Below are 16,950 nucleotides of genomic sequence, written 5' to 3' on the forward strand. Positions count from 1 at the left end.
TCGTGGTTTGTAAATGATCTATATTCTTCTCCTTCTTGAACCACGAAAACCTAATCCATCTCGACCGTTTGGTATCAAACATTCTAGTTTGTGTGTTAGATATCATGTAACAGCTGTTACACAGCAGGGTGTCTCAGTGTGGGTAATGACACCAGTTTATCTCTGAACATGTAGCGCTCTCCTTGGATTTATATTCTGTGCAGTTGAATGTACTTCATTTTTTTTTTAATAGAGATTTCTACTAACATTTTGTCTGGTTTATAATTTGACACACAAAATGATACAATCACTGATAGCAATCTTTACTGAGAATCATTTTCACTGTACAAGCAGATATAAATATGAAACCATAAAACTTTGAACATACAGTTAGTGTTCAGTAACTAAATGACTAATATGCCAAAGTTGTACTCGAGGATTTAAATGGGAAAAAAAAAAGCTTTTAACCAACAAACTTAAAAAAGAAAAAGGGGGGAGCACACAAATGAACAGGAGAAGAAAAAAAAAAAGATAAATGTCATTACATTTGCCTGAAGATATCATACAAAAACAGCCCAGGCTGCAGTAACACTTGGCTGGAGGACAGAGAGTAGATGTTTAACAGCTTGAGGCTAGATATGCGATTTCTCAAAGTTAATCAGAACATTCCCCACAAGCTGACTGATTGATAAAAGAGAGGTATGGTATGAGGTATTATCAAACTAAGGATGATGTTCTTCATTTGGAAATGCTGCCTCCTGGTGGATCTTCATCACATCTTTGAGACATTAGTGTCCATCAACTACTGCATAAAAACACCTTAACCCCTGTGGTAGAAGAACAAGCTAGGTGCTGCATTGTCAAGCCAAGACATCTGGTTTCAGAAACACTAGAGGGTCAGTGTGGATTGCCTTTCACAGAACCTTATTCATGATAACTTTTAATGTGGCTGTTATAAATGGATTCATAAAACTAGAAACATGTAACAGGCCTGTTACCAGGTGTTTCTGAAACACCTAAAATGTAAATACTAATTTTAGCCATCCATCATAGAGCTCCATAAAACCTTCCCTTGTGCCATCAGCATTGGTACAGATGGGGCTGTGTGTGTGTTTTCAGTCCAGACATTACTGCAGCCTTCAGTTCTAAGTCCCAGGCTTAAAAGGCGTTAGGCATTGGGAGGGCCTGGCGAAGGCTTCAGGTGGGTTGGAGGTGGGAGGAGTGCAATCACTGGTCCAGTGGGGAGGGGTCAGTTACAAGGCTTCATACAGAAGGGTCAAAGGTCAGGAGTATGTACAAAATGGGTGTGAGCCTTTACTGCCGACTCTTCAGGGAATCCACCAGCCTGTGGGGACAAAGCAAATACAATTAAATCTTGGTAAACTAGGAACAGTTATTTGTCTTAAGTATAAACTAAATACTGAACAGGATGAGTGAACTTGTTGTTGCATATTCTATTTATTCCTCATTAAGCCTACCATTCCATTGCCTCATTTAGGCCTGTGCCTTTTAGGGCAGAGATCTTGAAAATCTGCCATTTTCTGTCTTTGAGAGCGGGAAGGCCGAGTGAGTTGGCCACCTCTGTCGGCGTCATCGCCTGGTCCATATCCTGTTTGTTGGCGAATACCACCAGTATAGCTTTCTTAAGCTCCTCCTCCTGGATAGAAACAAGGTCGCACAATTACATCAAGACATTTTGCAAATTCAGTTGTCTTTCACGTTCTATAAAAGTTACCATTAGTGCTTGATTGTTAAGTTATCTAAGATAATCATATTTTTTTTATGGGAGTCCATTACTTTTCACCATGTCTTGTCAAGAGTCAGTGTTGCACAAATGGATAAAATGCCCTCATGGTGGCAGTAGAGGGAAAGTGAGGGTATTCTCTAAATGCTTGAGACAACATATCTTCTTGTTTTACTTTGGTCTTTGTAGTGGGTCATAGTTAAAAAAAACCTTTACCTCCAACATGGCCACCAGCTCCGACTTTGAGATGCCCATCCTGTCGCGGTCACTGCTGTCAACAACGTAGATCACCGCGTCTGTGTTTGAGTAATAACACCGCCAGTATGGCCTGATGGGTAGAGAGAGGAGCAGACGGGTCATCACAGGAGAGAAGAGACGAGAGGAGGAGGATGGGGAGTAGATGAGAAGTTCCATTAAAGTGCCAGTAAACAATAAAGAGAGGCAAGTTCAAACATTTGTGTGGTTATGTTGCGTGCCCAAAGCGTGGAGGCTATAGTCCTGGTTGCAGTGGTCATGGGTTCGAATCCGACCTCTGCGCTTTGCTGCATGTCGTTCCCTACTCTGTCCTCCCAACATTTCCTGTCTCTCTTCAGCTGTCCTGTCCAAAAAAAGGCCCCAAAAATATCTCTGCATAAACTAGATTTTAACTCGTTTGGATGTATACTCAAATGCCTCCATACCAACTAAGACAAGAATTTAACCACCAAGATTGGTGTCACACACATTCCTGTGCACTCCTCAGTACAGCCACTGTTTGCACCTCCACATACCTGATACTCGTCTGTCCTCCCAGATCCCACACCTGGAACTTCAGATTCTTGAATGTGACCGTCTCGACGTTGAAGCCGATGGCTTCAAAGAGAGAGATAAAAACACAGAACATTAGCCTGATCATTACAACTCTCTTATCTTCATGTGAGGTATTTCTGCTGATTACAACAAGCTCAGTCTTAATTGCAGGCTTAAGAAAATGTTAAAAAGGAGACAATGGTATATTTAATTCAATGTTTACTTTCATTCCAAAATTTTTGATTATTCAGTTTTATATTCTGAATAAATGGTGCTCTTTATAAATCCTGAAATAAGGAAACCACTGGGGCATGTATGTATGTAAAGGGGAGTTTGTTGTCCAGGCAGAAGATCCTGTGTAGTCACTAACCCCTGAGTGGTAATCATGCAAATAGTTAGCATGTGTACAATGACAAGAGAGGACAGCACTCCTGCACACTGTCCTTTGTCTCTTGCAAAAAAAAAAAACTTCAGGTAAAGCTGAAAATCATTCACAGTTCCTAGCCCACACCTTTTCTGGTTAGGCGAATCACGGAACATAAGCCGCCAGGCAAACAGTCAATATTGATTAAGCCAATAAAAAGGCACAACCTACATCATAAAACTAACATTACAAAATCTTTAATGGATGAAAATTACAACAAAGTATATCCAATGCATTTTGCATCAACCGATCCAAAATAATGTATTCAATAAGGTCGAAATGTTGAATATAAGGCTTGACCTAAGAATAAGTCAAACATATTTACCTGATGAAGCGATAGATAACATGTGAAACACTGGATTTTGAATTAATCTTTTTTAATAAAAAAAAAGTTCCTTCTATCCTCCCTGAGGGGTTTTTCTCATGCACATGTGCCTGAATCTCTAACATCAAAATGTAAGTATCTGTATATTCACATGGTTGAATATAAAGGCAGCTCAAAGTGTTGAGAAACTGTTGAGAAATCGAGTACACACAGAAAACACAATCAGGATTTCTCTGTCTTATTGACATTTGAACGTTTCAGATTGTAAAGAATAGACTCAAAGCCAGTCTAACCAGACGGGCTGCCTGAAGGCTTACAGCTGTCTAATCTAATTACCATTTCACCATGTCTTGAAAGCAGAGCATTGTGTTATAATGACAATAAGAACGAGTTAAATCAAAAAGGTTATCTAACCAGTACATACTCGGGATAGTTGTGACCACCTCTCCAACCTGCAGCCGGTACAGAATAGTCGTTTTTCCTGCGCCGTCCAAACCCAGGATCAAAATCCTCATCTCCCGGGTGCCAAACAGACTAGAGAAAAGACTAAAGAACCCACCTGGAAATAAAACACACAGGGGAACAAATCGGAGCTGAAAAAACCCAAAGGTTCTGATAGGTGGACAAAATATGTTCTCAAGATGATTTTAAACCAAAACCTGAAACATCTGCTAACCCGATCTTAACTATGAAAACTTAGGGTGTTTGATTGATAAAGAAAACAAAGAAGCCCGAGTTATCTGTTCTGGATTATTCTATTATTCATTTTTCTTATTTTCACAAGATTGGCCCTGTTCATTGTCAGTATCGTTCAGTTAGCTGAGGTTAGCTTAGTTATGATGACTGATGTTGCAGCATGAGACAATAAACTGAACACTTTCATTCTTCTTCTCTTGTTTCCTTAATTCCAGTAGAGAGTTAATATAAAACAGGCAATCGAAAATGCTCGAGAAAGAAGCGTTTGGGAGCTGTTCACACATGTATGTAAAACACACGGCGTTCACTATCAATAGCAAACATTAGCTCTCTTAGCTTGCAGCCGACGCACTGAGCGTCACATTAAGCAGACAGAAGCAGAACAGAGATATACCAGTAACTAATTACTCAATATAATGTACGTTATATTAACTAATAATATATATATTATCGGCACATTTATTTTAAATTACATACCCATCTTGATAAGACTACAGTCCTTATATCGGTTAGACTGGTGCAGGTCGGAGAGGGAGCTTCTTCCGTGTGGTTGACGTGTCGCTGTCGCCAACTCTCACTGAGTTTCTGTTACGCAACATTCGTCGTATTCACACGCGAGTTAAACTTTGAAATGGACGAACAGTACAAGTTAAAAAAAATAACAATGCTGTTAGCACATTCATATTGTTTTAATATTTCGTTTGGATATATTGTAGACGGATTATTTTATTGTAATAAACACAACGTTTGACGAAAGTGCTGCTTCTAAAAGCAAAATTCACTCCGACGCTGTGATGCAGGCTGCATTCAAGAAGCAAATTCTGATCGGTGTTTCAAAGTGTTCGATAGCTATTCAAATGAGGCCATTTTGGCAGTAACTGTTAGATTGTTTTGAATGTAGCTCTGATCAGACGAAGGAGTTGCCCTCTCTGAACAGCATCAAATTTATGATCACCTCAGACAAGAAAGATAAAAAAGATAGATGCGAAATCTTGTGCTTGTAACGTTAATTTATTGAACATGCAACCATTGTGAACAGTTTTTTAAATAGAACTTTCTAATGTGATAATTGCCCGGATGGACCTGGTGCCTGTCGGCTGAAACATCATATACAATCCGCGGTGAGACTGACGAGGCGGGACCGCCGACAGGATGGTGGAGCGGTCGGACCGTGCCCCTCTGCTGGACTGGGAGGAGGTTCCGTCTGCGGAGAAGCCCGAGGGAGAGGCACCGGCGACGGGGAACGCCAAGGAACGACTGTCGAGCCCCTCCAACAGTCATGTCCCATCGGGATGCTCTTCGCCGGCGTTTGGGTGGAGCAGCGGTCCAGGGGGTCCCACTCCCACCAAGTCTGTATCCAACGCAGACGGCTGCAGCGCCCCACCCGTGACCTCCAGCGACCCAGTGGGTAAGGATGAAGCGCTGCACCCCGACACCGAGGAGCATCTCTCGGACTCGGAATCGATGATGGTACCGCTGGAGGACAGGATGGTGAAATGGGAGGAAAAGGACCAGATTGTGTCTGTTTTCGTGGTTACATTCAATACCAGATCAGGTAGGACATTACATATGAAACAGGGCGTTATTGCATCCTTTTAACAAGTAAAGGCCACATTTCTCACCCTAACTAAAAGAACAAAAGTCGTGCTTATTTTGCAAGGAAGGGGACAAAACGCTAGAGAATTGCCTCGTGTGAATGTATCGTGTCTGACGCCCAAAACGAAGTCTGCAGAACCTTCTACAGGTGTGGCATTTTTCTGACCTGGCCATATGTTTAGAGACACGATTCAAAGGCATGACACCTTCTGAAGCCTTAACACAGATGAGACGTGATTATACATCCGGACAAGTTCTGTGATGGAAATCAATCAGCTGGTTGATTCCGCAGGAAAGGCCTATTTATTTTTAATGAGGGGTATGCATTTTAAAGACACAATAAGCTCCTGTGAACCCCCCCCTGTGTGGTCACTTACCAAGAGGACCAATCAATTTAGTAATCTAAAACCTGACTGTAGTCAATACAGGGTGGAGCTTGGCACATCGTCTTAAAACACGTCTTATTTAAATGGATTTTGGCGTATGGAGTGTAAAAAGGTTTTTAAAAAACACTTTCCTCAACACTTGTCTGTATCTGATGAAGTTGTACTGGTATCTGTATTCCACTGCTGCAAATCTGCCACACAGTCTAAAAGGGTCTGTTGTGTAAAAGGCCTCAATTGATAGTCTACAAATGAGACTGCAGATGGATCAATTCTTGCTCTGTACAGTAATTACTGTAAACCTTTTATTTTCAGTCCACCAATAAGCCAATGTTACCTCAACAGCAGATCAAGGATTTCCAGGGAGAGAGACCAATGAGAAGAGAAAATGCAATAATTAATTATTTACAATACACTAAACATAATATGTACAGTAGATAAAACTATGATATGAAAATACTATTAATCAGTTGTGTAATACACATTATTAGATGTGTTGCAAAGTATGATAGTCACAATACAATTTTAAACTTTGATAGAATACTGGCAAAAATCACACATTGATACCTGTTTTGATAACATTGCAACAACATAGAAGTCTTATTGGGTAATTTCTTATTTTGAATTACCAAAAATTGCAACAAAAACAACTCTTGATACTGTCTAGGTCGCACAATTTTTTTTATTTTACGACAATGCTCTCTCTCCTTGGGTTACATTTTTTTTTTTTCCCAGCAAAGAATGTTGTCTTTAACTTTCATATTCAAGTTTTTCCTTTGTCTCATTTTTCATTTGGAGAGGCAGGGGAAGACAATATGGCTCCTTTGTTCATGAATGACATGTTAAATATGTATGAATGGATGCCTCTTCTATTTCTCAAGTAGTGATCTTTTAATACTTGTCTGAATGTGTGTCTCTGATAGGAACTCTGCACTGCATCAAAGCTGTACGGTTAAAGCCGGTTCAAGCTGTCAAAGTGGACAAAATGGAATCTCAAATGTTCAGCCACAGGTGGTTGTTTAGTCTTAGTGGATGATGCAGACCCGTGAGCTCAATCTGAGAGAAATTCATTTTTCTGCTAATGAATCACCAAGAGATGCAAGTAGTTCTAATGAAGACTGCACCGGCTTGGCTGAGTCATCTTCTCTGTCTCCCTGTCTCCTATCGAGCCGTATTTGCTCAGCTGCTGCTCGAGCAACAGAGTCCAACTTAATGAATTTAAAAGAATCCAGACGGGTTGTGCCACTGTTGTTTCATGAGCATAAAATGAAATTGTGGTCCTATGTTGACTGTCTGTTCCTCTATCGGCATGTTTCCTGCTTGCCTGGGCAGTTTTTAATATTATATTCCCTTGTTGTGTGGGGGTGTGGTAGGAAACATGCTGGAGTGGTGTCTGCCCAACGACATGGACCTGGACGGAGTCGAGTTCAAAGCCATCGCCAGCGGCTCCCACAGGGTCACCACAGACTTCATGTAAGTATGTGCATGATTAGTGTGAATAGATGCACAAAGACATCAGTAACCTGAGTGATGCAGGCGAGTGTAGGAAGCTAATTCAGAGTATTATGATGCAGCCCCATGTCTTCCTCCTGGCAGGACAGAGAGACAGAAAGCGTTGCCTGGCAAAAAAGAAAAAAAGGCCAGCCATCTGGCAGTGTCTTTTCTTTTTGTGACTCATGGCGTCGTTTGTCTGCCTCCCTCTCTCCTCTCCTCTCCTCTCCTCTCCTCTCCTCTCCTCTCCGTCCACAGATACTTCCGCAAAGGCAGCTTCTTTGGCCTCGCTTGCTTTGCCAACATGCCGGTGGAGAGCACAGTGGAGAGGGGGGCGAGGATGAAGTCAGTAGGGATCCTATCTCTTTCCTACACCCTCCTCTACCGCTACATGAGCTTCCTGGAGCACCAGGTCAGGTAAGAGGAGCTGGTTTGTGTACTGCTCTTCTGCTAGTTACACATGGCAGGAGCTTCACTGCATAAAAGACTGAGAATGTGGAGTGCAACCACGGTTCATCACTCTTTCGCACTGTGTTTTGTCCAATGGAAAAAATTCCAAAAACCCAAAAACTTCAACTGTTCCTCTTCACAGTGATCATTTTGTAGCCATCCCTGAGTTGTTGATCACATCACACAATTTTCCGCAAGAGATTTAGTTAGCATTGTTGTCATTGAATTGCAGAATTTAAAAAAAGGACTTCCCATGTTTGCTTAAGAGTGAAAGTCAAAGAAATTCAGTTTACAAGAGAAAATCCTTGTTCTTTACTTGATAAATGACTTGAAGAGAACAATTTTCTATTACTAAAAGAACATACTCATCCAATTTGTTTTAGGGATTAAAGAATAATTGTTTCAGCACTGCTAGTGTTAATTGCAGATGACGTGACAAAATACTTCAGGTACTAGAGAGGGGATACACAGAAAAATAATTAAAGTTTTTATATATTTAGAATCTTTAGCTCAAGTCAATGCACCTATCCATTCACACACACTGACGGCAGAGGTTGCTATGTGAAGTGTCCATCAGTATTAAGTAGTCCCATCATGCAGCAGCGGGAACAACTTGGGGTTAAGTGTTAAAGGACACATGATCGGACATGTGGCTGCAGGAGGTGGGGATCAAACCACCGATCCGACTGTTGAGATACGACCGACTGTACCAACTGAGCCACAGCCGCCCATGTGTGCCCAAAGAGATCACACTTCATCATGTGAAATCACTTTGAAAGTGTGAACTCAATTTAACGCTAGAAGAGGTCAAAGTTGAGAAGATTTTAATCTGGATCAACCGAACTCAAGCGCTCTGCTGTTACGTCGCTTAAACATAAAAGCTGATTTACAAGAGTTCTTGTCTGTTCCTATTAGTAAGAGTTTTCAGATATTAGATCAGTCATGGCCTCTATGTGCTGCTACTTGGGGTTTCCCCTCTTAGCCTACTTCCTCCTCTTCTTTCTTTTCCCTCATCCCAAACAGAACACTTTCCCCCTTCTCTAAACATTTTGCTTTTTACATCCCCCTATTTACAATCCTATTTAGAATATTGCTTGCGTCGACAGGCCAGTTTCCCTCTGAGTTACATCCGAAGATTTGTTGTAGCTCTCCCTTTTTTCCACTCCCCCTTTCTCTCTGCTTTCTCCCCTCCCACAGTTCCCACACTCTGTCCTCTCCTGGCGTCCAGTCATGCAGTGGTCATGCTCCTTACTCATCGTTCCCCATGAAGCTGTTTCTGCTCAATGCTGCTGCAGTTATATAAAGGACACACTGTTGCTCATGAGATGTTTAAGATACTTTCCATGTTATTCTCTGTTCTATTCTTAATATGTAAAGGATAGTAACAGAGGTTAAATATAAACAAAGTAACATAATGCAGCTGTATTTATTCCATAACAGTGTTGGGCTACTCCTCTACCTCTGTACTTTGGCCTTATATTTTTTCCCCTCAGACTGACATTAAGCTTACTGCACTGGTTCAGTTTAGTCCGGCCTGTTATTACTCGATGAGGGGCTTCAGCCCAAATGGATCTGTATTACTGTAACAGTTCAAAACCACACTCAGATGCAAAGGGCCGTCCAGGAAACGAAAAAACAGATTGTAAGAAAAAGTTCTTTACTCAAACATTCATACACAGGTAGGCAGTCAGCGAGGGCAGAAAAATCCACAAAATCCAAAATCTAATCAAAACCAGGCAGGCGAGCAAACACAAGGAACATAAGGCCGGGAATTATGAACCACTAAGGAGACAAAGACAATCTGTCAGAGGCTCCGGTGGAAACACAGGGGTGTACATACAGGTCAGACTAATTGCAGATGAGACACAGGTGTGTTGGGACAAAAGGCAGGAAACAGAACAATGGCAGGAAGTCAGACTAGAAATCATACGCAAGCAGCAGGAAAAAAAAAAAAAATAATAAAACCGGTAGTGAACATAAAACACAAGAAAACAAAATGGTTGACTTAACAGAATATCACATATTACAAACAGATGCAGAACAGTTTGATCTGCACTCATTACTGACTTTGAAGCACATTAGCATTTTTTTTTACCACCAAAAAGGCTTTCTGTGCTGAGCAATGTAACAAGTAATTTTCAAAATATATAATTTGGATGACTAATGAAGGTTTGTTTATTTACCAAAAAGCATTGGTTACATCATATGTAGCAGTACTCATGTAAGGTTCAGGAGCAGCAACCAGATCAACAAAAAGTGAACAGAATTAAGAAATATAACACTTTTTAAAATTTGTATACATTTTGTAATCTCAAGGTTTTGAATGTCTTTATGTATTATGATTTTTTTATGTCACCTGCTGCAGGCTCCAGCTTCAGTCCCCAGGTCACTACTCCCCACTAGAGGCCTTCTACGAGGACAAGAGGGCACTTCTGCCCCCCAGTGGTGACGGGGTTGTTACTGCATGTTCGGTTAACGCCTGGGGAGCTGCGATCAACCACAGCATGCACCCTGAGATGAAGGTAGGAGAAAAAATATATACAATTCTTAAGAGCATCAGCTGGTGTTTCTTTCTGTAAGGAAGAGAGAGTATTACTATATTACCTCTATGCACCTCTGTGTTTGGACCAGATCACTCACCCTGCAGGCTGTATGTCCCAGTTCATCCGCTTCTTTGGGGAGCAGATCATGGTGCTGTGGAAACTAGCTCTCCTCCGCAGACGCATCCTGATCTTCTCCCCGCCACCCGTGGGTGTGGTGTGCTACAGAGGTGAGAAACATCTGTATAAATCTACAGATTATCACAAACATTCACTTTAATGCTTATATGATGCTAATGATGTCACTCCCATGTCTGCCCATTCCATATGATGCTGAAGCCTTCAGCTGGTACGCCTAGCTTAGCACAAAGATTAAAACAGTGGGAAACAAGACCAGGAGTGTATAAATGAAAAGACAATCTCAGCATCTCTAGAGCATCAAACTTTCTCTGATGTGTCCACTCTGTGAAAAAGCTTATTGTTAGGCCAACTGACATTGGCCTCAATTTAAGCCAATTGAGGTGTTTTGGGCATGTGATCATTATACCTCCCTTTGGAGGTTTTCCAGCCTCGGAATCTCCCAGGAAGTGCTGGAAAATGTTGATGGGAGAGGGAAGTCTGGGTTGACTTACTTCACCTGCTGCTACCTTGGATAAGGGGAAGAAAATAGATGGTATTAAGTCTCTATGCTATACCTTATGGTTTCATAGTCCTGCTTCATATCAAATGGGAAGATGTGAGAATGGTATCAAACTTCTCATTCAACATCGTGGCAAGATAGTCATAGTAATAGTCAAAACAATAGTTTATCTCACAGAAGGTCGCCATGTCCTTTGAATGTATTTGGTCCAGTTTGCACATTTGCCATTGATCTCTCCAAATCAAGTTGAGCCAACACTTAAACGAAAAAAATGTTAAAGGTGAAGGAATTGAAATGCCTGAAATGTTTTCCATTTAATTTAATTTAATTGGAGCAGCTTCTGGTGTGCAGACTCTTTCTATCAGTACTTTTTCTATCTTTGGACATTTTTTTATTCAGCACCCAGTACTTAAACTTTCTCGGATGTGCGTGCCATTTTGACATTTTTTTTAAAGGTAAAGGAGTTCACATCAGGGACATGTGCGCTGACATTTCAAGCATATACTATTTCCACTCAGTCTTGCTGTACGGGTCTGGGGGGGCAGCCTATTCCTCCTGCACACAGTCACATCCTGTGTCACTCTTTTCTTGTCCTGCACTTATCATCATTCTTAATAATGTCCCTCCCCTTGAAGTGTACTGCTGCTGCTGCCTGGCAAACATCTCCATCCCTGGGATTGGCGTGGCCGTGCCCGAGTTCCGCCCCTTCTTCTATGTTAATGTGGCCGACATCAGCGCCCTGGAGAAAGAGCTTTCCTATGTAGCATGCAAGTAGAAGCCCTTAGCATGTCAACTTTTGTGAAAAAAGCTTTGTCTTATACATGTTTTACATGTTCAATCAGCGTCTGAAATCTGATGTGTGATTGTTTGTGTAGGTACTACTGAGAAGATCTTTGAGGAGAAGAAGGATCTGTATGATGTTTATGTGGACAATCAGAATGTAAAGACCAACAGAGATGGGCTGAAGCCTCTGCTCCGCCTCAGCACGGCAGACAGGGAGAAATATCGCAAGCTCACTGAGCAGAGGTAGGTAACACTGCTAACAACAGAGGTACTGCCAACCCAAGGTTATGTGCTCTACTTTAGTTTCCTATGATGACAGGGTACATTTTATAACTCTGTACCTTTGAAGACTCCATATATGACCCAATGTAAATACAGATTCATGTTTCAATGGGTGAAGTATCCCTTTAAGTGCCCAGTCGGTTTCAGGTTTAATGTTGAATGTATTTATTTGGATTTAAAAAGATTCCTATACTTTATTGTACATTATTTTACCATTACACACGTCTTTACTATAGCATTCTGTCATGCTGATTAGCATTGTTATAAACCTTCCTCCCTCCTGTTTGATTATCATGTATAAAGAAACGGTAATCAACGATGGGCCTCTGTGTTTGTAGGCAGATGTTGCTGTACTCTCAGGAGGAAAACGGAGACTGTGTGTCCAGTGAAGAGGATCTCTTTATTCTGTAAGTACAACACAATTTCATTAAGCAGCCAGTACAGAGCAGTCAGCAGTTTTATATTTTTGAAATTTAATCAAAGAGGTTCAGAGAATCTCATGACCTTCTCCTTCTCTCACAGTCACTGTAGTTATTAAAGGTCCCATATTATGCTTTTTCTGGTTTTATATGCCCTTCAGTGTGTTTTCCAAGTGTCCTGTGCATGTTTAGGCACATGTATGTGCAAAAATTCAAAGTCCGCGGAAACGTGGCTTCTCCTACGTCCTCCTGTTAGCTGTAGCATTAGCTGCATGTAACGCTCGGTTCTAGTCCCCCTCGATAAAAATGTGTCAGTCCGACGTCATTGTCAGTGTGAGATCACTGATCTAAGCCCATTGGCTCGTTGTGGCAAGCCCTGCAGCTCATGTTGAAATTTCCAAGACGCGTGCTGAGCAACTGACCAATAACGACAGAGCGGATCAGCAGACCAATCAGAGCAGACTTGGCCCATGTGGAGTCTAACAGTGGGGGCTCAACAGAGTGTAGCTGACGGACTCAGAGCGTAGAGGGAGCAAGGAGGAGCAGTACATGAAAACAGACACTTTTTTCAAACTTTAGCTATTGTGAACGTACAAAAGTAGGTACATAGATTAAATATACGAACCTCAAAAAGGACATAATATGGGCTCTTTAAATCGAACGAAGAGGAGCCTCGTTCTTATTTTTAGCCTTTTTTCAATGATATAAAATAAAATCTACAAGAATATAAGATGAGAGTTTACAGAACACGCCAAAGATGAAATCAAATGCTTAAAGTCAGGGTTGTTAATTTTTCTCCAGATCCACTTATTAAGATTTTGGTTGAAATTGTCTTTAGGTCCTGACAGACATTAATAACTCAGGTGCTCTGAAAAAGAAAACAAAGAAAGTCCATCATCTGTATCAGTTGTAAGCTTGTAAAAACTTTGACCAATGTCTGCCACGAGGTACCAATCTGATGAACCAATCACACGCCTCCCTGTCTCCCTGCTCGTTCTCTACCCCATGCATGCACGAGCCCACACTCAAAGCATGAGCTGAGCTCCGCTTCTGGGCCAATGGCGCTTGAGCATGTACGTGAGGGGTGTGGCTTTTGAGGGAGCACAGAGGGGAGGGGGGTGTGTGCAGACGGAGCACTGAGGGAATGCTACTTTCAAAATCATGCTAGTTTTCTAAAATTAACAACCCTGCCTTTAATATGTAATATTGTGATTTGGATGATGAAGATCCTCGTAACAAATGCTGCATTCATGTGCTGCTCGGGTGGTCCAGGTTTCCGAGTTTGGAAGTCGTTCATCCGACTTCAGTGTGTTCAAGTGATCTCAGTTCGGAAAGTCGTCACAACAGCAAAAAACAAACAGCGTTTATGCTACGAAGAAGATCTGTGAAATGTCACTGTTAAAAGTTGATATGCAATACATGAATTCATAAAAACTTATTTTGCCCCCTATGTGGTGACGATTCTGACGTCAAGTCGGGAAATCAAGCACCTAATTCTTTTCTGAGTTTCCGAGTTGTTGTTCCATCTTGAGCAGGCGTTCATGTGCAGTTTACAACTCGGAAACTTTTTTTTCCGATGTGTCAGACACCACATGAATGCAGCATAAATCTCAAACTACAATCTTCTTTTTTTCCTTGAATTTCCAGTTTTTTCCTCGAGCAGAACAACAGGATTTTCCAGACCCTCAGTGAGGTGGCAGGGAGCTCTGATCCAACCCTGACCCCGGAGAGTGTGAGGGCCATGGGTCTGGATCCCCACGGAGACAGGCTCTTCTTGCTCCACCTGCTGGAGATCTACGGCTATGACAGCCTGCTGGTATCGGAGCAGCTGTGCTGCAGTTGAGACGACAGACTTGCCTTTCATCACTGCTGATTTTTCCAAAAGGGGGGTGTGACCTTTAAGTGCTGCACTACTGGCTTCTTGGGAGTCTTCAGGACTATTTCAACCTCCAGTAAATTCTGTGGTGTAACTGTTCATCTCCCTGCGCTTTTCTGTTCTGCTTCTTCACAGTGTGATGGCAAAAACAACTATAACGGTCAACTGTCATGTGTTTAAACCAAGAGTTAAAAGATCACTTCTACTTGATGCAGCCTTATGGAGATAAATCTTTGGATGGATTACTCACCTCAAAAAGTGATCAGTTTGGTCGGATACTGCTGCAATGGATGTAAATGCAATGGATGGCAGGTCCGAACTTAAGAAGATGATCGGCAAGAAACACTTTGCCTGAACTCAGATTTTCAAGTTGAAGGAAGAAGACTTCCTCCAAAATGAAGGCAGTGGTTTGGAAATTTCCAGTGAACAAAAATGTAACAAAAGACTAATGAATGAAAGGTAAAAAGAGGTAAACTTCTTGTAAATAATCCTGTGTTTGTGTCTGTATGTACAGTGTGTGTCAGTGTATGTGTGATACTGGGTCCACCTCTCCACCAGTGTTGCTGTCCTTGTATCAAGTGCTGGATTTAAATATCTCATTCTTAAGCCTCCAGTTTCAAAATCAGGGCCTCCTGTCTTGAACGCTAATTTATGACACTACAAGCAGGTGAAAACTCTCCTTTTTTTTCTCATCAGGAACCATGTCTGTAAGCACTAGTGTTTAAGTGGTACTTAATGGAACGAATGAGAAGGTGACGAGCTAAGACCAAATCAGATTTGTCAAGGATCTTGTGTACAGAATGAAAAAGGGCAATTTGAAAAGGCTTTTTTTTTTTGCACCAGGGCTGTTCAGAAGCAATTATGCTGTCTAGTCTTTTATTGTTTTCAAATGTCCAGTTATGTTCGCAGCTCTCCAGTAAAGACAATGACAGGCGTTCAGGGGTGACTTCACACCATCAAAATATTCTTTCAGTTAAAAGTTGCCTTTTAACCACTATTATCTGAAGAAGAGATCGTACAGTCAGTTAAGATATCATTTTACTACTTTTAAGCTCTCTACATTTGACCAAAATAATAGCTTATACAAGCTATCTATGCTTTGTTTACCTGTTCATACATGAGGCTATACAGAAATATCAAAGGAACATGTCAACTGGCTCTACGTTTTTTGGAAGCCTTAAGATGCAAGTCATATTTTGGCCACTAGAGGGCAGAACAACTGAAAAAGGACAGATACATAGGAACTACTAGTCAGTGAGATGTTCGCACAAAGTTGTCTTACTCGTCATCCTGTGAACACTTTTCATTTACACACAATTCATGTAAAGTTTTATTTTTTTTCTCCGTTTCTTTGAAGTCTCCCAACAGCTCACAAATAAGTCACAAACATAGCTGCTGGATGTTCCAATATCATCACTAGCTAGCTCTAGACTGGAATGCTTGTAGCACTGGATAGGTAGCATACACTGGTCTTTATTGAAAACTGTCATTTTGATGCTAGAAACATGTTTGATAAGTGTAGAGACCCAACTGTACAGAAAATGTTCCGTCAGAGGCTCAGCAAGTTCCCCCAAAGATAGGGATTTAAAAATGTTTTATTGTTTAATGCAGCTGTAATCATTTCTTATTTCACCTTGATGGGTCATTTTTAATTTAATCCTGGAAACCCTCACACAGAAGACATCCTACAGCAACTTGTGTGCAGCAAGAAAGTCAGTGTTTCCAGGTATTCGCTTCAGAGTGATTCTGAATGAATCATTTCGACAAGAAAAATCACACACTGAAAGACAAATGCACTGAAATCAAATCACTTAAAAGTCAGATGTATTGGTTCCGAGTTTCATTTTTTCCGGTTCCTACATGCCACACAGTAACAAACCTTGTACTGTGGTTACAGGCCTTTGTGCTACACACTACAAGACATTAAGTACTTCTAAAACAAACTAAGGTTATTCTTTTTGTTTGTATATTTTGAGGTTTTTTTTAAGTAATGTATCCATTTATTTTTGTTATTTTTAGTGTTAACATGTTAATCCATTTCAATGTAAATATACAATTGCTGTTACTTTACCTGTGAAGAACTGGGATCTGTTGAATGTGTTTTATAAGGCAATCATGATCCCACTAAGCCTCTGTATCACATGACACCTTCATGCATTTCTGTTTCCACCGTCTGCTGTAAGAAACAACTTCAAGCTGATTTTTCCTGCCACACTGCATGGCACCATAGATGACCTACAGCAACCATGTTTGTAGTTGAAGTGACAGCACGACTCATGTTAAAATAGCTTTCACTTTATTTATTTTACTGTAAACCATTTCAAGAATAAAGTGTACCACCACTTGTAAGGAAAACAACATGTTCTCAGTCTGAGTACAATGTACAAAGTAACTTTCCTGAGTTTCACTTTCAGATGGAATTCAGATTACCAAATGTGCAGGTCAAAGTTCATGACTTAAACATTAATGGACTTATTTCATTTGTTGCTGTGTGTTTATGTACAGTAGCTTCACCTGGGACACTTCCATCATT

The 16,950-nt window shown here is 41.1% G+C and overlaps 2 protein-coding genes across 2 annotated transcripts; one reads left to right on the plus strand and one right to left on the minus strand.

The window, feature by feature from the left end:
- Nucleotides 1–286: 286 nt before the first annotated feature.
- On the minus strand, nt 287–4,581 carry arl1 (ADP-ribosylation factor-like 1). Its single transcript, XM_061029787.1, has 6 exons — nt 4,435–4,581; nt 3,686–3,820; nt 2,494–2,575; nt 1,940–2,051; nt 1,458–1,636; nt 287–1,324 (listed from the first exon to the last, which is right to left on the minus strand). The coding sequence occupies exons 1-6, from the start codon at nt 4,436–4,438 to the stop codon at nt 1,294–1,296; spliced, it is 543 nt and encodes a 180-aa protein (XP_060885770.1). The 5' UTR covers nt 4,439–4,581; the 3' UTR covers nt 287–1,293.
- A 201-nt stretch (nt 4,582–4,782) lies between these two features.
- LOC132956372 (DENN domain-containing protein 11-like) lies at nt 4,783–16,892 on the plus strand. The gene is made up of 9 exons (XM_061029786.1): nt 4,783–5,512; nt 7,310–7,409; nt 7,686–7,844; nt 10,243–10,399; nt 10,509–10,647; nt 11,693–11,824; nt 11,933–12,083; nt 12,461–12,529; nt 14,189–16,892. The coding sequence occupies exons 1-9, from the start codon at nt 5,110–5,112 to the stop codon at nt 14,382–14,384; spliced, it is 1,506 nt and encodes a 501-aa protein (XP_060885769.1). The 5' UTR covers nt 4,783–5,109; the 3' UTR covers nt 14,385–16,892.
- The last annotated feature ends 58 nt before the right edge of the window (nt 16,893–16,950 follow it).

This window comes from Labrus mixtus, chromosome 22 (assembly GCF_963584025.1).
Source record: "Labrus mixtus chromosome 22, fLabMix1.1, whole genome shotgun sequence".
Taxonomy (NCBI): domain Eukaryota; kingdom Metazoa; phylum Chordata; class Actinopteri; order Labriformes; family Labridae; genus Labrus; species Labrus mixtus.

What these genes read in the sequence shown, in the direction of transcription:
- arl1 (XM_061029787.1), bottom strand. An exon ending in GGTGGTCACAACTATCCCGA is followed by an intron (nt 2,576 to 3,685) that starts GTATGTACTGGT and finishes CTCTCTTTGAAG; the next exon opens with CCATCGGCTTCAACGTCGAG. An exon ending in AGCTGGTGGCCATGTTGGAG is followed by an intron (nt 1,637 to 1,939) that starts GTAAAGGTTTTT and finishes GTTTCTATCCAG; the next exon opens with GAGGAGGAGCTTAAGAAAGC.
- LOC132956372 (XM_061029786.1), top strand. Translation starts at nt 5,110, where the DNA reads ATGGTGGAGCGGTCGGACCGTGCCCCTCTGCTGGACTGGGAGGAGGTT. An exon ending in TACATTCAATACCAGATCAG is followed by an intron (nt 5,513 to 7,309) that starts GTAGGACATTAC and finishes GGGGTGTGGTAG; the next exon opens with GAAACATGCTGGAGTGGTGT. An exon ending in AGGGTCACCACAGACTTCAT is followed by an intron (nt 7,410 to 7,685) that starts GTAAGTATGTGC and finishes CTCCGTCCACAG; the next exon opens with ATACTTCCGCAAAGGCAGCT.